The following is a 25309-nucleotide window of genomic DNA, read 5'->3' on the forward strand; positions in this document are numbered from 1 at the left end:
GGTGGGGGACACAGTTCAATCCCTAACACAAGGTATTTGGAGTCCGAGCTGCTTCCACAGTGGGTACCTGTGAAGGGGCTCTGGGTTCCATTTCACTTCTGAAAACTCTGCTGCTGAGGGACCTTCCTAGTAACTGAAGACATATAATCTGCATGGTTTATGGTACTCTGCTCCCAGACAGCCCCCAAAAGAGCCCTGTTTTCCTCAGTGAAGGAGAGCAAAGCTGAGGGGAATTTGTTTGGAACCATGCGATTTCACAGAACTTAATAAAAAGCCTCCTCTGCAGCTTTGGCTTGGCCGGAGGCTGAGTGGCTTTATCAAGTTGCTGGCTGAGCAGGACACCTCCCGAGCTCCCAGCACCCACTCCGCAAGAAAACCTCAGATAGCCTGAGCTTTCCCTTATGGCAGGGCAGTGCCTGCTGCTCTGGGCGCTGCTGATATGACAGCGTTGACTCTGTGGGGCACAGCCCGCAACCTAGAAGGATCCAGAAAACCCTCTCTGAACATCACATTAGATGACCTGTTGTTAGGGTTTGAATTGTGGACCCCCCCCGCCTCCCTGCAAAATATGTGTTAGAATACTAACCCCTGTGCCTGTGGATGTAATCCGGTTTGGGGATAGGGTTTCTTTGTTAATGCTAGTAAGGCCGTATCAGTGCAGGATGTCCTAAACCTAATCACTCCTGAGTTATAAAAAAAAAAAAGCAGATTAAAAACAGGAGAAAACACTGATAATAGATGTCACGTGAAGGTCACCAAGGCATCGCAGAGCTACAAAAGCTGAGACGATCCTCCCCCAGAGCCGACAGAGAGAGAGCGAGCCTTCCCCTAGAGCTAGTGCCCTGAATTCAGACTTCTAACTTCCTAAACTGTGAGAAAATAAATTTCTGTTCTTTATAAGCCACCCACTTGTGGTATTTCTATTACAGCTGCTGTAGGAAACTAAGGTATCTGTGTATTTATTTAAGGGCGAGCGTCTCTGACCTTCATTCAGATCCTGTTTACTCTTGGTTTACACATGGTTCTAACAATTTCTGCTTTTCAGTTCACAGCAGATTAGAAGGTGTTGGTTAGTTAGAATAATAGGTGGCAAGAAGTGGTGACTAAGAGACTAAGAGGAGAAAGAAAAATGATACTAGACACAAAACCACACTGCAGTAATTGGGAGCCACCGGTCGTGGGGCCAGAGCCCCACACACCACACTGTGGGTGTCCCTGTCCCACAGAACCCTGGCATGATTCGTGGTCCTTATCCCACTGCTTTCGAGTCAGTTCCAACTCATAGCAACCCTATAGGACAGAGTAGAACTGCCCCATAGGGTTTCCAAGGCTGTAAATCTTTATGGAAGCAGACTGTCACATCTTTCTCCTGCGGTGTGGCTGATGGGTTCAAACCACCTGCCTTTCGGTTAACAGCTGAGCGCTTTAACCACTGCAATACCAGGGCTCCTAGTGACCCCAAATCATCAAACAGAAGTTAAATTATGACCAACGTGTTTTGTGAAGAATGTGTTATACATTTTAGCAAGTATTTCATCAAAACATCCTAAGAGAAGTTTGGGCGGTGAACTTGATTACCTGGAAGATTGCTGTCAGTGGGCAGCTGGTTCTCTGATTTACTCAGCTCTGCAGCTAGAGCCCAGGGGGTGCCAGTGAAGCCAGTGGGCAGCTGGTTCTCCGATTTACTCAGTTCAGCAGCTAGAGCCCAGGGGGTGCCAGTGAAGCCAGTGGGCAGCTGGTTCTCTGATTTACTCAGTTCAGCAGCTAGAGCCCAGGGGGTCCCAGTGAAGCCAGTGGGCAGCTGGTTCTCCGATTTACTCAGTTCAGCAGCTAGAGCCCAGGAGGTGCCAGTGAAGCCAGTGGGCAGCTGGTTCTCTGATTTACTCAGTTCTGCAGCTAGAGCCCAGGGGGTGCCAGTGAAGCCAGAGAGGCAGGTCATGTTGTGGGCCTTTCTTTGGCTCTTTAGCCTGGAGTCAAAGGCTGCTACTGGACGAGGTCAAGCTGTGGAAAGCAGAAAGGAAGACGGCCACTTGGTGAAGAGTTGGTTTCTTTGAGAAATTACAATTTTCTTAAGTGTCTTTAAAAAAAAAAAAAAATCACATTGAGAATTTATTCTGTGCCAGGCAACACCAGCCTAATTTAGATATATTAACCCTATTAACCCATTGCCATCAAGTCGATTCTGACTTATAGTGACCCTGTAGAACAGAGTATAACTGCCCCATAGAGTTTCTAAGGAGTGGCTGGTGGATTTGAACTGCTGACCTTTTGGTTAGCAGCTGAACTCTTGAGCTCTTAAGCTCTTAACCATTGTGCCGCCAGGCTCCATTAACCCTATTTTAAGGTCCCTCAAAAAAAAAAAAAACAAATCCACTGCCATCAAGTTGATTCCAACTCATAGCAACCCCATAGGGTTTCCAAGGCCGTAATCTTTTTGGAAGCCGACTGCCACATCTTTCTCCTGTGGGGCTGCTGGTGGTTTCAAACTGCTGACCTTTTGGCTAGCGGTCAAACACTTTAACCACTGCACCACCAGGGCTCCTCTAAGTCCCTAAAACCCAGTTCTCTAAGTCCCTAGGTGGCACAAAATAAGCTCCAGTGGCGCAGTGGTTAAGCACTCAGCTGCGAACCAAAAGGTCGGCAGTTCGAACCCACCAGTGGCTCCATGGGAGAAAAGACCTGGTGATCTGTTTCTGTGACGATTACAGCCTAGAAAACTTTATGGGGCAGTTCTACTTCGTCCTGTAGAGTCACTGTGTGTCAGAGTCGACTCAAGGACCGCGAGTTTGGTTTTTAGTTTGGGTTTGGGTGGCACAAACAGTTTGCGCTTGGCTGCTAACCTAAAGGTTGGCAGTTCAGATCCACCCAGCAGTGCAGAAGAAAGGCCTGGTGACCTGCATTCCTTTAGATTACAGCCAAAACCGTGTGGAGCAGTTCTATTCTATAACACATGGGGGTCAGTACTGACTCAGCAGCGGCTAACAGCAACCCTTATTTTACAGATACAAAGATAGGCGCAGAAAGTGTCTAGAACTTGCCTCGAGATTGTTGTCTTTGTTTAGCTGCTAGGAACTCGGGGTGCAGCAAGGATCAGCAGAGACTGTCCACCCACATGGGGCCTCCGTCCTGGTTGGGGGAGACCAATAATAAACAGATCACATCAGAGCAAGAGAAATACTAAGAAGGAAATACAACAGGGTGATGGGCTAAGAGTACCTGGGAGGGGCCTGCTATTGGTCTGGTGGTCAGGGAGGGCTTCCTGAGGAGGTGACAGACCTGAATGACAAGGGGGAAGTGGGTGAGAAGACCTGTGGGCAGAACCTTCCAGAGAAAGGCACATGCAAAGGCCCTGGGGCAGGCATCAGCTGGGTGTATTTAGGACCAGGAAGTTAGTGTGGCTGGAGCGTAGTGGGTGATGGGGGTTGTGGAAGCTAATGGGGAAGGGACTGGCTGGGGTCAGGCCCAGAGGCTGTGGCAACCAGTTTAATTTGGGGAATTTTGAGTGGTGGCTATTTATAGAATGTGCCAGTTGGGCTAATAACGTTTGGCTTGCTTGAAGCCTGGGCAGCCTGGCTCTGATCCCCAGCACCAGCTGTGCCTGTCCCTCACCAGCCGGGCAAGAGAACGGGGACGACTCAGTGCAGAGCAAGTCAGCTGCAAACAGTGACCTCCTGACTATGGCTCATCGCTTGTCCCAGACGGCCTGACGTGGCTCTGAACCTCCACTTCTCCCCAGTAGTCACATCCTGGATGCTAAGCTTGGATTCATGTCATCATCACTGCAGGCTAGGTTAGCACCTGACATCCATCTGACTCCAGGTGGGTCCTATTTCTTAGTGCAGCTTCTGTGTTCTTATCTGTAATACTGGGCTTGCAAACACTTAGCTGCCTCCCTGAGCGATGCTGCAAAGCAGTCTACCCCGATCAGTCCCCTGCTGTTAAACAGTCGCTCCTAAACAGCCACAACCTTTTTCCTTAGACCTGACACCTTCCTTCTTCTCTGGGAACATGGGCAAGAAGCCCTGGTGGCACAGTGGTTAAGCGCTCGGCTGCTAATTGAAAGGTCGGTGGTTCGAATCCACCAGCAGCTCTGTAGGAGAAAGAGGTGGTGATCTGCTTCTGTAAAGATTTACAGCCTTGGAAACCCTAAGGAACAGTTCTTCTCTGTCCTATAGGATCGCTATGAATTGTGAAATCAACTTGAAGGCAATGAGTCACAGGTTTGAGGGCTTGGGCAGAGATTCAGCCCCTCCCTGCCTCGGTTTCCTCATTTGTGAAGTAGGAGCTATGATCAGGTGGTCTTGAGGGTGAAGTGAAGTCGCGTTTGTGATGTGATTCCTTAGTGCAGCGCCTGGTGTTTGCTCAGCCCTCCATAAGTGTTAACTGTTCGTGTCCCGTGGAACATAGCAGGAAGATGGATGTTACCTTAGTACAGTGGCTCTCTACTGGGGCAATGTCTGCAGGCATCTTGGGTTGTCACAAAGGGAGAAGAGCCCTACCGGCATCTGGTGGGTAGAAGCCAGGGATGCTGCTAAACATCCTACAATGCACAGGACAGCCTCTTCAACAATTCTCCAGCCCCAAATGTCAATAGCGCTGAGGCTGAGAAACTGTCTTAATGTGACTTCCTAAAATGTGGCAGAGTTCACCTGCCTTTTGCCCTCAACCTCAGGTCCCTGCTTGAACATAGACTATCTCTCCATTTATTTAAATCTTTGATTTTTTTTTCATCGGTATATTGTAGTTTCCTTCATATAGATTTATTTATTTTGTAAGATTTATACCTAAGAATTCCTTTTTTGGGGTAATAATGTAAATGAGGAAATCCTGGTGGTGTAGTGGTTAAAAGCTACAGCTGCTAACCAAAAGGTCAGCAGTTCGAATCCACCAGGCGCTCCTTGGAAACTCTATGGGGCAATTCTACTCTGTCCTATAGGGTCGCTATGAGTCGGAATCAACTCGACAGCAATAGTTTGTTTGTTTGTTTAGTGTAAATGATGCTGTGTTTTTAATTTCACATCCCAATTGTTCATTGCTGGCATGTGGGAAAACAATTGACTTTTGTATATTAGCCTTGTATCCTGCAACCTTTCTAGAATCACTTATTATACCAGGAGGGTTTTTTTTGTTTTTTTTTTTTGTCAATTCTTTGGAAGAGTGGAACACTTTGAAATCTGCAGTGACTTGAGTTTGTGTATGTGCAAGGTTTAAAACAAAAACCTGGTCCTGCAAGTTCCTCAGCCCCACTTTACGGGCTTTCTTGCTGTCCAGCCTCTTGTTTGGATCCCACAGCACGGCATGACCTGTTTCCCCTGAAACAGCAAGATTTGTGAAGATAGAAAGATCAGGATCATCTCAAAAGGCAGCTTTAACTTTAGGTGGCTGCTTTCTCTGTCCACACAAAAGGTCGCAGGTCTGAGGGGGAGAGGGGTGCTTATCCTTCTGTAAATTTTAGGGATCCCAATGCCTACACTTCAAAGTGGAATTTCATGTGCTGCCTGGACGCCCTCACCTGGACTTTGGAGTTGGTGCCAAAGTCTAGCCTGAGGAAGGCAGAGTGGAGGTGTCCTCTCCACTAGGAAAAGGAAGACCTTAACCTTCTGATGCTTAAAAACAGTTTCCTTCCGGTATGAACCCCTGCTGAGGATTTGCATTTCTACCCCAGATATACTGAATCAGAATCTACATCCTAACACGATCCCCAGGTGATTCTTATGTGTAATAAACTTTGAAACCCACTGCTCCACTAATGGGGCCCTGGTGGCACAGTGGTTAAGAGCTACGGCGAGCTACAGCTACAAACCAAAAGGTCAGCGGTTCTAACCCACCATTCGCTCCTTGGAAGCCCTGTGGGGCAGTTCCGCTCTGTCCTATAGGGTCGCTATGAGTTGGAATCAACTCCATGGCAGTGGGTTTTGGTGGCTCCACTGGTGGTTCTCAGAATTGGTCCCTAACCAGCAGCATTAGCATTGCCTGGGAACTTGTTAGACATGCAAATTCTCAGCAGGGGTTCGAGCCAGAGCAAACCAGTTTGAAGTCCTGTTAAAAACAAGTCTATAACATAGTAAAAATGTCTATTCTACCAAAAGCCATCTATACATACAATGCACTTCCGATCCAAATTCCAATGACATTTTTTAATGTGATGGAGAAACAAATCACCAACTTCATATGGAAGGGAAAGAAGCCCCAGATAAGTAAAGCATTACTGAAAAAGAAGAAGAAAGTGGGAGGCCTCACTCTACCTGATTTTAGAGCCACAGTAGTCAAAACAGCCTGGTACTGGTACAACAACAGGCACATAGACCAATGGAACAGAATTGAGAACCCAGATATAAATCCATCCACATATGAGCAGCTGATATTTGACAAAGGCCCAGTGTCAGTTAATTGGGGAAAAGATAGTCTTTTTAACAAATGGTGCTGGCATAACTGGATATCCATTTGCAAAAAAATGAAACAGGACCCATACCTCACACCATGCACAAAAACTAACTCCAAGTGGATCAAAGACCTAAACATAAAGACTAAAACGATAAAGATCATGGAAGAAAAAATAGGGACAATGTTAGGAGCCCTGATACAAGGCATAAACAGAATACAAAACATTACCAAAAATGACAAAGAGAAACCAGATAACTGGGAACTCCTAAAAATCAAACACCTACGCTCATCTAAAGACTTCACCAAAAGAGTAAAAAGACCACCTACAGATTGGGAAAGAATTTTCAGCTATGACATCTCCGACCAGCGCCTGATCTCTAAAATCTACACGATTCTGTTAAAACTCAACCACAAGACAAACAACCCAATCAAAACGGATATGAACATGCACTTCACTAAAGAAGATATTCAGACAGCTAACAGATACATGAGAAAATGCTCTTGATCATTAGCTATTAGAGAAATGCAAATTAAAACTACGATGAGATTCCATCTCCCTCCAACAAGGCTGGCATTAATCCAAAAAACACAAAATAATAAATGTTGGAGAGGCTGCGGAGAGATTGGAAGTCTTATACACTGCTGGTGGGAATGGTACAACCACTTTGGAAATCTATCTGGCATTTTCTTAAAAAGTTAGAAATAGAACTACCATACCACCCAGAAATCCCACTCCTTGGAATATACCCTAGAGAAATAAGAGCCTTCACACGAACAGATATATGCACACCCATGTTTATTGCAGCTCTGTTTACAATAGCAAAAAGCTGGAAGCAACCAAGGTGTCCATCAACGGATGAATGGTTAAATAAATTGTGGTATATTCACACAATGGAATACTACGCATTGATAAAGAATAGTGATGAATCTGTGAAGCATTTCATAACATGGAGGAACCTGGAAGGCATTATGCTAAGTGATATTAGTCAGATGCGAAAGGACAAATATTGTATAAGACCACTATTATAAGATCTTGAGAAATAGTATAAACTGAGAAGAACACATTCTTTTGTGGTTACGAGGTGGGGAGGGAGGGAGGGTGGGAGAGGGTTATTTACTGATTAGTTAGTAGATAAGAACTACTTTAAGGACAATACTCAATACACGGAAGGTCAGCTCAACTGGACTGGACCAAAAGCAAAGAAGTTTCCGGGATAAACTGAATGCTTCAAAGGTCAGTGGAGCAAGGGCGGGGGCTTGGGGACTATGGCTTAAGGGGACTTCTAAGTCAATTGGCAAAATAATTCTATTATGAAAACATTCTGCATCCCACTTTGAAGTGTGGCGTCTGGGGTCTTAAATGCTAACAAGCGGCCATCTAAGATGCATCAATTGGTCTCAACCCACCTGGATCAAAGGAGAATGAAGAACACCAAGATCACACGATAACTGTGAGCCCAAGAGACAGAAAGGGCCCCATGAACCAGAGACTTACATCATCCTGAGACCAGAAGAACTAGTTGGTGCCCGGCCACAACCGATGACTGTCCTGACAGGGAGCACAACAAAGAACCCCTGAAGGAGCAGGAGATCAGTGGGATGCAGACCCCACATTCTCATAAAAAGACCAGACTTAATGGTCTGACTGAGACTAGAGGAATGCTGGCGGTCATGGTCCCCAAACCTTCTGTTGGCCCAGGACAGGAACCATTCCCGAAGACAACTCACCAGACATGGAAGGGACTGGACAATGGGTTGGAGAGAGATGCTGATGAAGAGTGAGCTACTTGTATCAGGTGGACACTTGAGACTGTGTTGGCATCTCCTCTCTGGAGGGGAGATGGGAGGGTAGAGAGGGTTAGAAACTGGCAAAATTGTCATGAAAGGAGAGGCTGGAAGGAGGGAGCGGGCCAACTCATTAGGGGCAGAATAAATGGGAGTATGTAGTAAGGTGTATATAAGCTTATATGTGACAGACTGACTTGATTTGTAAACTTTCACTTAGAGCACAGTAAAAATTATTTAAAAAAAAAAAAACAAAAACAAGTCTTCAGGGAGGTGTGAGTGCTCCCAGCCACATCCTGGGACAGAGAAAAGAACCATGAACTGGGTCTCTTTTTAACAATGTAGTTTCTTTGAATTTACTCAGGATCCAAGAAGTAAGAAACCAACCAGCCAGCTGCCATGGAGTTGATCCCCACTCATGGCGACCCCATGTGTGTCAGAGTAGCACTGTGCTCCATACAGTTTTCAGTGGCTGATTTTTTTGGAAGTAGATCACCAGACTTTTCTTCCGAGGTACCTCTGCGTGGACTCAAACCTCCAACCTTTCAGTTAGCAGCTGAGCGCTTAACTGTTTGCACCACCAGGGACGTCAAGAAGTAAGAAATCCCTCCTTTTCAGAGAGAAATAAGGGTTGGTCCAGCTGATGAGGACTCGCCATTGATGAGGGGCTGCTTTGCCTCCAGGAGCCACGTGGGGTGCACTCCTCCCCTAGCCCCTTATTTCTTCAAAAGAGACCCTGGCCTGAGCTCCTTTAACCACAATGGGGAGGCTGGAGTGGGTATTCTGGATGTTTCTGTCCTGTGGGTGCCAGCTGACATTCGTTCCCGTAGAGCAAGCCCCGTGCAGAACCTGGCGTTTTCCAGCGTGCAACGCCTGAGAGGGCAAGCCTTGATTTTTAGCTTAAATGGAAGAAAGGTTGGCCGCCTGCGGCTTCCACAGCCATTTGCTTTATGAGGGACGGGGCATGAAGGACAGGATTTGAAAGACTTTGAGATTTTTTTTTACAACTTTAACATGGTGTTTAGGGGAAGAGGAAGGAAAGGCTGGGCGCCAGAATAGCACTTAGCTCTCTTCGTGATGGCAAAAAGCAAAGATAAAACGCCTTCACTCCAAGTAGAAAGCAGTACCATTTGGGTTTTGGGTCTGAGTGTCAAAGACTCTAGAAAAAAGTGCTCAAAGCAGCACCGAAGCTTTTTAGTACTGGATCCAGGAACCTGTCAGTACCATCTAAGAGGCTGGAGCCTCGTCTCAGGCTGTAGACCCTCCAGGTGGCCACTCTTGCACTTTGGGGTGAAGGCTGCCTTGAGCTGCTTTGTTCACCTGCCCTCTGTCAGCCTGCTCTAAGGACACCCATCCCACATCAGAGGAGGGAGGTACCCCTCATCTCTGGGGTGGGAACGCCCCATTTGTACCCTGCTCCAGCAGCCTCTTCAGGGCCAGCCATCTCTGTCATCATTGCATTGTCTGAGGTTAGAGGGAGAGGGACTTGATTCTTCCCACTTCCTGTCTGTTCATGTGGGTGTGACAGTATGTACAGTCAGTTCACAGCAGCTGTGTTCTAGAAAGTTGTCTCCAATACTGAATTAGCAACAACTGAGCCATTGCTTCTAGGGGAAATTCAGTTCAATCCATAGCAGGATTAGGTTCCTGTGAGCCTCTGGTCACAACATTTTTTGTCAATGCATAACCTTATGTGTGTTTCCGTTTAAAGACACATTACTTAATATATAGTGTTGATTCATTGAGTGGTGCAAATGGTTTGTGCTGGACTACTGACCTGTAAGCTAGTAGTTCAAACCCACCCAGAGGTGCCTTGGAAGAAAGACCTGGTGATCTGCTTCCGTAAAGATAATGGCCAAGAAATCCCTACAGAGCAGTCCTGCTTTATAACACATGAGGTTGCCATGAGTCGGAATCAACCTGATGACAACAGGTTTGGTTTTTGGTTTTGGTTGATTCATTCACATTGAACTCAAGGCCAGCTGCCCTATAACTCATGCCTGGATGAAGCTAATCTAACACATATCTTCTCTGTAAGGCATGTGTCTTAGTTATTTAGTGCTGCTATAACAAATACCATAAGTGGGTGACTTTAATGAACAAAAATTTATTTTCTCACAGTTTAGAAGGCTCAAAGTCCTAATTCAGGGCACCAGCTCTAGGGGAAGGTCCTTGACGCTTTTGACCTCTGTTCCTCGGTTCCTTGGTGATCTTCATGTGACATGTACTTGCTTCTCTGTGCCCAATCAGCTCTTTTTATATCTCAAAGATGATTGGCTTAAGATACACCCTACCCTGATCTGCCTTGTTAACATAACAGAGAAAGCCGTATTCCCAAATGGGTTAGGATTTACAACACATGTGTGGGGAGAACACAATTCAATCCACAATAGCACATCACAGCCTTCTGGCTCTGAGGAACACGAATGGCACTTCAGCAATACACTTGGGGTCATTTTAAACAGCAAGACCACCAACAGAAAGGATAAACATGAAAAATGTGGTGCTGAATAGACCGCAAAACGAACTCCTGTTTACAGTCTGAGAGCTGAAACAGGAAAGCAGAGTTCGCCTTGTTCAGCCTCAGCTGGGGACGTGTGCATGTCTGTGAATGACCGTGAGGGTGCTGCAAGTATTGATTTTGGAGTCAAAATAAATTTTAGCGAGTAGGTACATTTACCCATCGCCGTCGGGTCAATTCCAACTCAGCAGTGGGTAAGAGCTCGGCTGCTAACCAAAAGATCGGCAGTTCAAATCCATCAGCCGCTGCATGGAAACCCCAGTGGGCAGTTCTACTCTGTCCTGTATGGTTGCTATGAATCAGAGTCAACTCAATGGCAACAGGTTTGGTTTTTTGGTTTTAGTTCGGTGCCTTTGTAAATACAGAGTCTGTGAATAATAAGTCTTAAGTGTATAGAGCCTCTGCGTGTGTGTGTGTGTGTGTGTGTGTGTGTGTGTGTGTGGAGAGGAAACACATTTTAGAACCGTGCCTCGGGCTCGGCACTGCTTGCTGCCTTCATTCAGCAATTTTCATATAAAAATTAAGCCAAGTTCTTAAAGCAAATATGAAATCACATTACTAAAATGTTCTGTCGCATTAAAGGATTATTTTTTTTCCCTTGAACCCTGTTGAAATAACGTGCCGGAGGGTGTTAAAGGGGAGAGGGGAAGATGCGTGTTTAGCTTAGGCCTTTTCATGTACTTGTCTTTGAGAAGTGTTAAAATATTTATTGGGCTTGAAATGCCATTAATTGAGACAGTGATGAAATGTTCCCCGAGCAGCTTCCAGGCAAGTTAAGCTCCTCACTCTTCGGTGGGTGAGCACGTGCCGGTGACGGAGTCCTTTCTGGAAGCAGCACGTCCTAAAGAGCTTACACCTGAAGTTGGGTGTTTTTCCTTGTACAATGGCACATTCCCATCGATCCCTGCACTGGCTGGGATTTGGAGGGGAGGGGGTGCCCTGGTTGTTTAGGGGCTTTGTGGTGCAGGACCCTTGTGGATGGCAGTACATTGGCAGGGAGGCACCCTTCTCATCCTCCACCAAGAGGCCAGCCTCCAGAAGCCTGCAGGATTGGGTCCCAAGGCAAGGATGTTAAACAGTTTACCGTCCAGGCCTGCAGCTCACAGATGGGGGCTGCCAAAGCTCAGAGCCCTGCTGAGATGCAGCTGTTTTGGAATAAAAAAAAAAAAAAGTAAACAAAAAATCCCCAAAACCAAGGTACAGAACGCAGCTTAGCTGCTAACTTGGTTTTCTGCTTCATCGCCCGCCAGTCCCCTGGGTTGACCATCTGCTTTAGCATCTGGCTTTTCTTGGATGCTTCCTGCCCACCTTGAGCCTCCCCTCCTACACCCCAGGTTTGTCTCTACTTTCTTCTTTCTCTTCTCTGCAACATCTTGAGGCGTCTGACCATGTTGGCCAGGGATGGTCACGGTTCAGTCCCGGGTGAGGTCAGTTTCTCTCCATGGGGACCCCTGGGACCACTGCATTTCCTGGGCTTGAGTAGGAGTAAGCAGAATCAATTAGCTGACCTTTGGGGGTATTTATTTCCTACTTAAGGAGCCCTGTTGGTACAATGGTTAAGCACTCAGCTGCTAACCAAAAGGTTGGCAGTTTGAACCTACCAAGCCACTCCATAGGAGAAAAGACCTGACAAATGCCTATGTGGGGACCATGGTCTCAGGGAACATCTAGCCCAATTGGCATAACATAGTTTAAAGAAAATGTTCTACATTCTACTTTGGTGAGTAGCGTCTGGGGTCTTAAAAGCCTGTGAACAGCCATCTAGTTTACTCCACTGGTCTCACCCCTTTAGGAGCAAGGAAGAATGAAGAAAACTAAAGATACAAGGGAAAGATTAGTCAAAAGGACTAATGGACCACATCTACAGCCTTCGCCAGACTGAGTCCAGTGTAATTAGATGGTGCCCGGCTACCACCACTGACTGGGATCATAATAGAGGGTCCCAGACAGAGCTGGAGAAAAATGTAGAAGAAAATTCTAACTCAAAAAGAAAGACTGCTGGCCTGACAGAGACTGGAGAAACCCTAAGAGTATGGCCTCTAGACACCCTTTCAGCTCAGTAATGAAGTCACTTCTGAAGTTCACCCTTCAGCCAAAGAGTGGACAGGCTCATAAAACAAAATGAGACTAAAGGGGGCACATGAGCCCTGGGGCAAAGGCTAGAAGGCAGGAGGGGACAGGAAAGCTGGTAATAAGGAACCCAAGGTTGAGAAGGGAGAGTGTTGACCTGTTGTGGGGTTGTTAACCAATGTCATAAAACAATATGTGTACTGTTTAATGAGAAACTAGTTTGTTCTGTAAACCTTCATCTAAAGTACAATAGAAAAAGAAAGATTACAGCCTAGGAAGCCCTATGGGGCAGTTCTGTTCTGTCACATGGAGTTGCTATGAGTTGGAATTGACTCTATGACACCCAACAACATTTCCTATTTGCACACGCACACCACGCACACATATGTAAAGAATAAATTTGGGATCATTGATTTTGGTGTAGGGTCCAGTTTTGAAATGTAGTATTTGGTCATTTAACACTCATGTACAGTTGCCTTCTATCTGTATTCTCTGCAGACATCGTTTTTAATGACGGCATGTTCTGCCGTACCTGTGGCAGTAGATCACAGGGGCTAGGAGTGTGTCCCAAGAGGCAGCTGTCAGTCTTCACATCCTATCTCTGTCACTCACCAGGGTGGGCAAAGCACTGGGCCTCTGAGCCCAGTTTCCTTGTCTGTAAAACCAGGGCCCTCACATAAGGATTAAAGGAGGGACCGAGTGGTGCAGTGCCAGGTGCTTGGTAGCTGGGTGCATAGTGCCGCTCTGGGCAGTACCAGTACTGACCTGACTCCTCTCTCCAGTCCCCTGCTGTTGCTCACAGGGTAGTTTCTGTTTGCTCACATGGTAAACATTTACTGAAGCCCAGTCATGACCATTGACCTCTATGATAAATAAGGCTGTGGTCAGTAGCTGCACTCAGATCTTTGGTCACCCTCTTGGGAGAGAGTTTGGGAGCTGTCTCCACTTCCTCAGCCATGCTGGCAAAGTGCCATCCGTCAGTGGCTCTGTGATGGGCCGGCCCTATTGCATAGGCTCCCAGGCCAGTGCTCAGGAGACTCCCTGGGAATTCTGTCCTGCAGACCCTTTGTAGAGATACTAGGCAGCTCACAGCCTGGAAAGATGAGGCCACCAGGAGCCATGCCCTTCCCTTCCTCAAATCTCACTCCACAGTGACTCGGAGCAGCACTGGCGGCAGTAAGGCTCGCAGGGAAGAACCCCCAGCCTGCAGGATTTCTGTGCTCACGGTCACTTCACTCGTGCCCATGAGTGGCCCTTATGCTCCTGTGAAATAGCAGTCCACTCCCCTCTGATGTGCCTGCAGTCTCCTGGGCCCTCCGGAGCCCCTTCACGTCACCTGGCATGACTTTCCACGCTGTTCTCTCAGCCAAGCTGGCCTCTCCCCTCTCCGCCTCCACCGCCCTCTGGGGCTCCAGTGGGCCCTTTTCTTCCCTTCTTTGAAGTACGAGCCTCAGAGCCACTACAGGCAAACAGGAAGCTGCACTCCTACGCGGAGGCTCAGATGAGACACCGCATCCTGCTCAGATGGTGGGTCCCTTGGGCTGTGGGTCTGGGTGCAGGAGGGTGACAGGCTGGGTATCGGAGGGGCACTCACAAAGCTGGCTTCATCAGTCATACTTTGAGCATCCATCTGTTCAAGGCTTTGAATGAGGTGGGCACCTGGAAATTTCCTTTGGGAGGTCTTGCGCACGAAAGGCCCAAGTCTTGCAGGTGGGGAAGGATGGGGGTACCTGCTTGGCACATTTAGGGGAGGCCAAAATGACAATGGTGTTCCTCATCCCCCTTGTCCCTGGCTATGATTTTTGTATCTTCTCGGAGTTTTTGTTTTAATGATTTCTCCAAACCTCTGCAAATCACATCTAGGGTTACAGAATTGACATAAAATAGATAACTGGCATGTTGTTACTATTAGCTGCCATTGAGTTGGCCCTGGACTCATGTCAAGCCCACACATACTGGAACGAAACGCTGCCCGGTCCTGCACCAGCCCCGTGATGGTTTGCAGGCCAGAACCTTGTGATTCACAGGGTTTTCACTGGCTGATTTTCAGAAGTAGATCACCAGGCCTTTCTAGTCCATTTTAGCCTGGAAGCTCCGCTGAAACCTGTTCAGTGTCATAGCAACATGAAAGTGTCCACTGACAGGCAGGTGGTGGCTGTGCATGGGGCGCGTTGGTGGGGAATCAAACCCAGCTCTCCCTCACGGAAGGCAAGAATTCCACTTCTGAGCTACTCTTGCCCTCTAGATCACCAGTATGTTGTTATTGTTGTGTGCCGTCAAGCCTATTCCGACTCAGAGCATCACTGTAGGACAGTACTGCTCCATAGGGTTTCCAAGGCTGTAATCTTTACAGGGACAAATCGCTAGGTCTTTTCTCCCATGAAGCTACTGGTGGGTTTGAATCTCTGACCTTTCAGTTAGTAGCTGAGCACTTAACCATTGTGCCACCAGGGCTCCTTGGTAACCGGTATACCTACTAACCAAACTCACGGTGGTGGAGTTGATTCCAACTCATAGTGACCCTATCGGACAGAGTAGAACCACCCCATAGGGTTTTCAAGGCTGTAAATCCTTATAGAAGCAGACTGCCACATCTTTCTTCCGTGAAGTAACTGTTTGGTTAGCTGCCAAGTGCTTTAACCACTGTGCCACCGGAGCTCCTTGATCATCAGTATAAAACTCAAACCCGTTGCCTTTGAGTCAATTCTGACTCATAGCAACCCTGTACGACCGGAGAATCTCCCCATAGGGTTTCCAAGGAGCCGCTGGTGGATTTGAGCTGCCAACCTTTTGCTTAGCAGCCAAGCTCTTAACCACTGCACCACCAGGCCTCTGATAATCAGTATAGAGAGGTACAAAATGGGGGTTAAGGTGACGTGGTCTTTGTGAGAAGCTGGAGATCCTGGGCAAGACTGGAAGGAACCCAGGGCAAGGGTAGGCAGTCATTTAGTCATTTAAAGAAATTAAAAACCCTGTTTTTCCCTGGGTTGTGAGCTCTGCAGGCGTCCTCCTGCGGCTGAGGCCATCCTGGGAAATTGAAGCTGTAACATTCCACTTCTGTCCTGAGGCTCCCTCCTATCCCGCCAGCAGATGTCTGAGTTCTTAGCATCATCCATCAGACATTTAATTCACAAAATAGTTTGTGTGTGTGTTGGGAGATGTCAGAGTTTTACCATCCACTTGACAACCTGGCCTGGCAGCACGCAGCATTCTAGACATCTCGGGAAATTTCTACTTTGCTGAGCCTGTTAGTGCATGAATTCTTAGCACCCCCCAGGAGCAGCCTGCAGAATGCCCTCAAAGTTAAGTCGAGAGGAAGAGAGAAAGAAATGGTGAGTGGTTTTTCAAAACAGATTGTACCCCTTGGTAGCCAGCAAGTGCTCCCCCCTTCTCCTTTCCCTGCCTCTTTTGTAGGGTGACCGGCAACTGGGTTGGTTTGTGGGGTGAGGGGAGAGGATGGATGGCTTATCAATGAGGTGGGCAAGGATGGTGGGTGCTGGGATAGGGACCATGGAGAAGAGCCAGAGTCTTCTGTGCCTGGGGACAGCCCTTGGGGACTGGTGGTGTTGCAGCCAGTTTAGGCCAGGTCAGGGTCCTCCTCACCCCCCGAGTATATGTTATAATCATCTCAGAGTCATGCCTCAGCCAGTGTGATCACGCAGGTGTTTGCGTTCTGCAGCCGACTGCTGTTTTCTTTCATTGGGGGCTGTCCCTGAAGCCGCCCCTTGCTGAGACTGCGATTTTCTTCTCCTACCCTGCCTGGATGGGGCTGTGGTGGTTCAGTGGTGGAGTTCTCGCTTCTATGCGGGAGATCCGGGTTCCATTCCCGGCCAGCGCACCTCATGTGCAGCCACCACCCATCTATCACTGGAGGCTTGTATATGGCTATGATGCTGGAGAGGTTTCAGCAGAACTTCCAGACGAGGAAGAAAGGCCTGACGATTTACTTCTGAAAAGCAGTTAGTGAGAACCCTGTGGGCCACAACAGTCTGGTCTGCATCCAGCCATGGGGATGATGCTGGGCCAGGGGCAGCGTCAGGGCTCATCGTGCATAGGGTCTCCACGAGTCAGGGGCCAACTCAACAACAGCTCACAACAACAGCCACCCTGCACTGAGTAAGTCCCACTTTGTTTCTTGGCGAAATAGCAGGTTTATTTGAAGTCTCAGATGCCATCCTTTCTGCGGGTCTTAATATTGGCAGCATCTGATATGACAGGGACTTCTATGACACCGTTGTCTCAGTGATGGATTACTGTTCCTGTCCTGTCATCTAAAGGTCTTGGAGCAATGCGTCCCTGTGTTATCTAGTAGAATAAAGTGGAGTTTCCTTGACTTCTTGATAATGAGGGTATGAGGTGGTGCTGTGTGAACCTGGACTTCAGCAGAAAATACAGATGCTTTTGTTCATGTGACTCTAAACTATACGTCCCATGAGCTATTTCAGATTGACCCAAACCTTCAGGGAGTCTGCTCTGCCCACCGTATGGCTTCCCTGAGCTTGCTCTCTGTGTGTCTTGTACATGTCTGTATTCTCTGGCGCGTGGTAAGGATTTAATACGTATTTGATCGGATGGTTTGTAGCCTCAGACTTCCAACACGTTTTCTTTTCTTCCTTAGATTTTCAATCTTATGAAGTATGACAGCTACAGCCGCTTCTTAAAGTCCGACTTATTTTTAAAACACAGGAGAACTGAGGACGAAGAAGAAGATCTACCCGATACCCAAACTGCAGCTAAAAGAGCCTCCAGAACTTATAACACGTGAATCCCCCAAAGAGCCGGGGCCTCCGCTTGAAGGAGCAACGGACTCACTGTCAAGACCTGGCTGGGTTGATAGTTGCTTTGTTATTTGCAAGGACTGAAACATACAACACCCTTCCACGGGATACATGTATTTTATTAACTGCTTGACCAGTAAGTTTTGCATGATGGCTAATCTTACATAAAAAAACAAACAGCTTTGAAGTTTCGATTCGCACACATACATGCAAAGAAGGGGGTGGGAAGACCCTGAAACACTGGACATTTTGAGCATTTTGTAGCTTGATTAAACTTCGCATGAGGCCACAGGTGAATCCCAGAAGCACTTTACCTTGGAAGTCTTTGCCCCTGGGGCGAGGGTCCAGGTCTGTCCTGACAATTACCATGCAGATTGGCTCAAGAATGAGTGGGTCTGGTGGACTCAGGCCGCCGGGGGCATCGCCTGTCAAGCGCCTTTGGGTTAAATACTTCTCGAGAATGAGTCTAGTGCTAGAAATAGAAAATTAATCACCGACGGCCTCTAAAGGTTTGGGGGAGCTGTGTGTGAACATAGTCAGAGGGTTATTACAATTTCTCGTGCGTGGGTTGGTCCTGGTTTTGCCCCCAATCCATGACATTTCATGTAACACAGATAAATAGTTCATCTTGACAGAAACAAGGTCTCAACCAGGAAGCAGAAAAGACACATGGGAAATTGTTCAGGGTCCCCATGGCAACGCAAGGTGGTGTTGAATGGGAGCCTAGCTCCAGGCGAGCACTGAAGATGGAGTTGGTGGGGTGGCTGTTCCCCTTCTCCCTCAGCCCATTTCTATTCAACTCCTACCCTTTGCAAGACTTGTTAACTTCAGGCTAGAGGCTTCAACCTGGGGAAGAAACGGTGTCTTTGAAAGTCTCCTCTCCTGGGCGGAGGCTGTGAAGGAGCCGTACTTGGCCTAGGCCAGCTCAGCCTGCCCAGGTAACTCCTCTTTAGAGTGGAGACCCAGGGCCAGGGGCGGCCAGGGCTCCCTTCTGCTGGGAGTCCTGCCATTGCAGGTGCGGGGTGCTGCTGCAGGCCTGCCCCAGCCGGTTTGCAGACCTTAAACTCCTACTTCACAAATAAAGCAACCAACCTCACTCTGTTACTTGTGAGCCTTCCAGCCCATTTGAAGAACTCAGTGTCGAGGTAACCTTATAATTTATCCATCAAATCAGGATAATTTTCAGAGAGATGAGTTAATAATTACACTGGGGCAGTATGCACGCACTGGCTCAGTTCTGGGTAAACCAGGTCATATAGTCATTACTTTGTGGCCCCCCAGATACTCTAGGCTCATCCATTCCCTACCCCCCACCTCCTCCCATCTTGGGTGAGGGGAAAGGATGGCCTATGGGGAGCCATTCACTGCCGAGAATTGAGTCACCCAGCTGGGCATTCATCAGAAGCAGTAAGTGCCACCCGGCCCCCTACAGAAGGGATACCTACCCTCCCCCAGGTCCCTCCCAACAGGCTGCCTCCTGTCTCTTCTCTTTCCATCTTCAGAACCTTGTATGAGATATTGATGCTGAGAAGGACACCCAGGTGCCCTGTCATCCCTGCCATCAGAAAAAGCCAGTCCACTTCCAAGCAGAGGAGATTGATACGCCATAGAGGGGAAGGGTCAATAACAACACAGGCTCTCTAGCTCAACTGTCAGCGCACTAACTGAGAAAGTCCAGGGATGGAGACCCAGCCACTGCATACGGGGGTGATCTAGGGGTGCCACGGAACTGTCCTCCCCCAGAGAGCTGAACTAGGCAGGTCCCTGAGGCTGAGGTGGGCGAGGAGATCTCTTTCCTTTTTACCCTTTTACACCGGGCTCAGAGGCCATTTGGGGTGGTGATCTTATAAGCTCTTGAATAAAGGAAAATGGCCAGTTAGTGAGGAGATTGTCTGCCGGAAGAGAAGCCCTTCCCTTAGGAGCTGCTGGAGAACACAGTGGGACGCTAAGCCTCGTGAGTTTAGCCCCAGCCAACTCCTACCAGCGTGAGCTCATGCCACTTCCTCCAACTCGCCCCTGCCTGGCTGCCTGCATCTACCGATGGAAGAACTGAGGCGCGTACATAATCTAGGCTCCTGAACCAAGAGCAGGACTGAGACCGAAGTGTAGGAACCCACTTGGCCAGATGGAAGCTTCTAGCCAGCCTTTCACTCTCATCCCTGTGTCTGTCCATCCGTCCACTGATTCAATTGTGTCTCTCATGTGCTAGTCTCTGGGTGATGCAAGCGGTTAACAAGCTCGGCTGCTAACCAAAAGGTTGGAAGTTTGAGTTCACCCAGAGGCACCTCAGAAGAAAGACCTAGTGATCTATTTCTGAAACATTAGCCATTGAAGACCCCATGGGGCATCATTCTACTCGGACACATGTGGGGTTGCCGTGAGTCGGAAGGGACTCCATGGCAACTGGTTTTACCATGTGCTAGGAACCGTTTTAGGGACTGAGATTCACTGTGGGAACTAAAGCAGGCATGACGATCCTTGCTCCAGTGGAATCCACAGGGGTCTCAGACCCTCAGTCCATAGGCTACAGGATACATTTGGTTGTATTTGGGCTGGCATGGTTTAAACTTTCAATGTGAATGATTGAGGCAGTGTGTGTGTGTGTGTGTGTGTGTGTGTGTAATTCCCACTTGGCCACAGACCCCACCATTCTCTATTGCATTACAACAGGCCTCTAACATGTTTATGATATCTGCTAGCTCCTGAGTTTATGCCTTGGTCTTTATTTTCCTGGTGCAGAAAGCACAGCCTGAAGGACCTTTTCCTTTGTGACTTTGTAGTCATTTATTATACCTTCATATCCACTCTGCTTACCTGCCCGCTTTTCTGAGGGTAAGTTGTGGCTCATTTCCTTTCCTTGGTCCTACATCTTTGCTCTCGCTCACCTTCAGCAAGCATGTCACACTTGCAGTTCCAAAGTGCTTCTCCCTCACTGCCTCAAATCATAAAAAGTGTGAGAGCAGCTATTACTGCCGTTTTAGAGACGGGAAAACCGAAAGAAATGACGGCAGTGTTGCACCAGCAGGTGTGCTTGTGAGTGGTGAAGTCTGAAACTGGAACCAAGCCCTGACTCCTGACCCAGCTCCCTTCTGTCCTTCCTCAGCCTGGACAGTGCTCAGAGAAGCCCAGGGCTGGGGCAATACTGGTTTTTGGGCAAATATGCTGATTTTCTCACAAAATACATACTTCACGAGCACTTGTCACTTCCCAAACCAAGTAGCGTATTATACAGGCACATGGGGGACAAAAGAATGAGGCATAAACCCACCTTCAGAGCAACTGGTCAGAAGATGAAAGGAGGGGTCTTTCTGAAAAGCTCTACTGTGAGGGAGCGACCAGCCCCTGGGGGAGTCACCCATGGGACGTGGCAGCCTGGCTGTGCTCATCTCTAAGTTCATACGCCGGTGGTTTTGTCTTTCCCCAGATACCAGGATGTCACACTTCATGTTCACTGGAGGTGGGTGCTCTCAGGATGGTCACTTTCTATTTCATTCTCAGGTGTCTTAGTTACCTAGTGCTGCTGTAACAGAAACAAAAGGGGGTGGCTTTAACAAACAAATTTCTTCTCTCACAGGAGTCTAGAAGTCAAATTCAGGGCACCAGCTCTAAGGGAAGCATTTCTGTCTCTGTCAGCTCTGGGGGAAGGTCCTTGTCTCGTTTCAGCTTTGGTCTTTCACTTCGTTAGTGATCTTCATGTGGCATGTATCTTCCCTTCCATTTGTGCTTCCTTCTCTGTGCCGAATCTGGTTTTTTCATATCTCCAAGATGATAGGTTTAAGACACCCTCTGCACCGATATGGTCTCATTAACACAACAAGGTCCTATTACCAAATGGGATCACATCCACGGGTACGGGGCTTTAAGATTTACAACACATGCTTTGGAGGACACAATTCAATGCATAACTCCAGGGAATGCAGAGTAAGTGAAGTTGCCTGTTAGGGTTGGAGGATGGGGACACGTCGTTTTATGAGTCGTATAGTTGGGAGCCGATTCACTGGGCCCCCGGTGCCCAGGCCCCAGCTCTGACTTCGGAGCGTGCGTTGTTTACAAGCTTTGCCAACCATGAGGCGAGCTACAGCTGTGACTCACTCTGTATTTGCTTTCATTTTGGCCGCGGATGTTCTAGAACTTGCCTTTATTTGTTAAATAGTATTGTTGTACCATTAGCTTCCAGGGTTTTAAATTGCTTTTCTCCACAAGCTTAGCTGTGGACAACGTGGTGAGCCCTGGCAAAAGGGCTGGTGCCAGGCAGGGAAGGAAGAAACCTGGTGTACTGCTGGGGAGGCGGTGGGATCAGTGGGTTGGAATGATCTAGAACCTCAGGCAGAGCCAAGGCTCTCCTTGGATCTCGTGGGCACGGGCATCGGAAAGCTTGGCAAGTCCAAAGTTGCTCAAGACAAAACCTGAGAGTCCCTCTTTCAAGGTGTTCGAATGGGGGCCAGCAGGTTGCCCTGAGCTGGAGTCCTTAGCTGCGGGGGTGCTCCTCTCATGAGACCTTGTGCATGGCTCGATGCTGCATCTGCCTGGAGAAAAGGGGGCGCCTTTCCCCATTCCTGAAAAATCACTGGGTAGGGGGAGTTGGAAGTGGCCTGATCATTCTCTTTTCCACACTCCTGCCATTGACCAGGAGTCCTTGGATCGTGCAGTTAACACACTCAGTTACTAACCAAAAGCCTGGAGATTCAAGGCCACTCAGAGGCACCCTGGAAGAAAGGCCTGGCAATCTACTTCTGAAAGATCAGCCATTGGAAACCCTGTGGAACATGGTTCTACTCCGACACACACGGGGGTTGCCATGAGCTGGAGTCCACTGGATGGCAGCTGGTTAACATTTCCCACTTGCCAGCCATTGTGCCCGATGCACTGCAGAAAGTCTCAGATGTGGGCGGGTGTTCAGTGTCATTTCACTGGTATTGAGGGACTCCCACCTGGTCACCACGGCTCACAGCTGGTGGAGCTAAGATGGGAGACCAGGTTGTTTTGATCCCACATCATAATCTTTCAGGACCCCAGGCTAGGCCAAATTTCAGTCCAGGCAGGTTGGGGCCATTACGGCTAGAAAATGACTCTGCCTCTCTTTCTCGGGGAGAGGCTGCCACCCAGCCATGCTCTTTCTTCTCACTCCTCTGCAGGATGAGCAGGGGGCCTGAGCCAAACGCTCCTTTAAAGTCCAGTTTCAAGCTCTCCTGGGAAGATAAATGTTTCCCTGTGCTAACTCCAGCACAGTTGACATGCTGTTTTGCAGTGCGGCCAAGCTGTTTTCTTCTTATTTAAGCATTTAAACCCCATTTTTAAAACTGTTATGGCATACGCATCGTCTGAGAGTAACAGATGTCATCCTGATAGAGATGTTTCCCAGGAAAGGAATGTGCTGCTTACTGGTCTCCAGACGAGGAACGCCTTTCAAGTACGTGGCTTTTGGTCCACATGTCGCCCCTCTCCCCTTCGTAGGAAGAACAGGGAAGAAATATGGGGCTGCGGGCTGTGAGGTAAATATTTATATTGACAGATTCTGGCTGATTGCAGAGGTGAAGCCCTGAGCTCCCAGGAGGACCATCCCTGACCCTCTCCGAGGGAGGGTTTCTCTGCATTTTCCTAGGCACTGAGGTCACTTGCCATGACCAGGAGATACGAAAATCTGGGTCCACCTTTACTAAATTTGCAGTGTCCATGGATGGCCCAAATGGTTAAGCTTGGCTGCTAACCAAAAGGATGGCAGTTCGAGTCCACGCACAGGCACCTTGGAAGAAAGGCCTGACAATCTTCTGAAAAATGAAATCAAAACCCAACCCATTGCTGTGGAGTTGATTCTGACTCATGGCAAACCCGGGTGTGTCAGAGAAGAACTATGCTCCGTCGAGTTTTCAATCGAAGATTTTTTAGAAGTAAATCGCCAGGACTTTCTTTCTTCTGAGGCACCTCCAGGGTAGACTTGAACGTCTAGCCTTTTTGTTAGCTGCCAAGCGCTTAACCATTTGCACCATCAGGTACTCCATAAATACATACATAAACCCAAAGCCCATTGCCATCGAGTCGATTCCAACTCAGCAACCCTATTATTATGGTCCCAAGGCCTCACAGAGAAGGGTAGCAGATTTCTGGTCTGGTCTGATTCCTGACTCCTGGGCTGGGCTCTTTTCACTGCCCAGCCCCCTCCCCTTAAAACGCCCCCTATGTTGTTTGAGTGTTCCCGGGAAGAGCCCCAGGACCAGTGAGCTGGATCTGAATGTCATTGGAATGATGGGAGTCTTGAACGTAGGTGGGCTCTCAGAGCAGGAGAGGGTGAGGGCCTCAGGTGCAGCTACACATGGAAGTCCAGAGGAAGATGTGCCAGGGACAGCCAGTGAGGTGAGTGGGAGACCTGGGTGGCAGATGCAGCTCCATTTCCAACCTGGAGCCAAGTTTTGAGAACAGTGGCCAAGTCAAAGGCAAGGAAGTCAGGAAGAAGGCCCCTGGGTGGCAATCAGGCCCCTGGTGAATGTGAGAGAATGTTCTCGTGGAGCGGAGTGGGCTGGAGTGTGACTCCAGGGAAAAGTAGAAGGAAGGCAGTGAGCTGGTTGTCCCCTCTCCATCTCCAGACGATGAGGGAATCCAGTAGGTGTTCCTAGGAAGAGCAGCTCGTACCCTCAGTGGCTTTCCCTTGGCATGCAATGAATGGTTTCCCAGGGAAGGGCTATCCAGGTGGTGTCCAGGATGCCCAGGCTCTCCAGGCTCCACCCTGGGGACCCAGAGGAGGAGGACAGCCTTCCTAAAGTTCCCAGCTGGAGCTTAGGGGCGAGCTGGTGAGCTGTGGAGGGACAGAGCAGCTGGCTGTCTGTGGAGGACGAGGCCTTAGGTGCCAATCCTGGGAATCCCCAAAGAGACGCCCTGCAGTGCCCCCTCCCCAGGTCCAACTGTCAAGGGGCTTTGTGCTCACCTGCTCCTGAGCACCCAGGTCCCAGAAGGAACAGTCTTGGAACTGCCAGATCTGAGCCATGTGAGCCAAGTCTGCCCTGGCTTCCAGGTGTGAGTGGGATGGGGGCTGGAACTGAGCAGGCAGGTGGGGTAGCTGGTCCCACCCCCTTTCCCAGGCCCCACAGTTCCATGGCTGTGTTGGCAGGAAGGTGAGGTTTCCAGGCACTTCCTGGGCTTGCAAGGAAGTTTTCTTCTGCCACCTCCTTTACAGGATCCTAACCCCCTGACTCTCCCCACCCCTCGGCCTCTCCTCTGCCAGCCCGCCTGCCTGTCCTTCTGTGGTTTGGTCCACCAGTGGGAGGAGACTGTTTCTCGCTCATTTCATTCATTTTTAAAAGCAATGCTAATCTTTTTTTTTTTTTTTTAATGCTTGGAAACAATGCTTTCATGGGCGATTATTACTTAAAGAGCTGCAGGACATTGTATAATAAACTTCCTGGTACTAAAGTTATATGAACAAAGAGATCAAGAAGTGACTGGTCACGTGTACATAGGCTGAAAGGTTGAAGAAGGTTGAGGTATAATCTTCTCCCTTTCCCATGGCTGAAGCTTAAAAACTTATCTCCAAATCGCTTCTTTCTCCTTCCCTCTTCACATGACTTTTGTTCTGAAATGTAGTTACTATTCCTAAAGCCACCAGAGTCGACCCCATGGCAGCTAACAACAACAACAACAACTATGCAACAGACACTGTGGATACTTTTGGGTCATTCCCTTAGACATCCCACCACCACTGCTGGGCGTCAGGTTGTGGGATGAGAAGGGTTCTGAGGACATGAGAAGGCCACAGGCTCTTTGGGGAAGATTTGTTTGG

General features: G+C 48.5%; 1 protein-coding gene across 1 annotated transcript in view; it reads left to right on the plus strand.

The window, feature by feature from the left end:
* Positions 1–18648, plus strand: part of RGS10 (regulator of G protein signaling 10) — a 51466-nt gene extending 32818 nt beyond the window's left edge. The window contains exon 5 of the mRNA XM_010601222.3: positions 17379–18648. Within this exon, the coding sequence (XP_010599524.1) occupies positions 17379–17525 (147 nt within the window). The 3' untranslated portion in view covers positions 17526–18648. The remainder of the gene's footprint in view (positions 1–17378) is intronic.
* The last annotated feature ends 6661 nt before the right edge of the window (positions 18649–25309 follow it).

Source organism: Loxodonta africana, chromosome 16 (genome assembly GCF_030014295.1).
Source record: "Loxodonta africana isolate mLoxAfr1 chromosome 16, mLoxAfr1.hap2, whole genome shotgun sequence".
Taxonomy (NCBI): domain Eukaryota; kingdom Metazoa; phylum Chordata; class Mammalia; order Proboscidea; family Elephantidae; genus Loxodonta; species Loxodonta africana.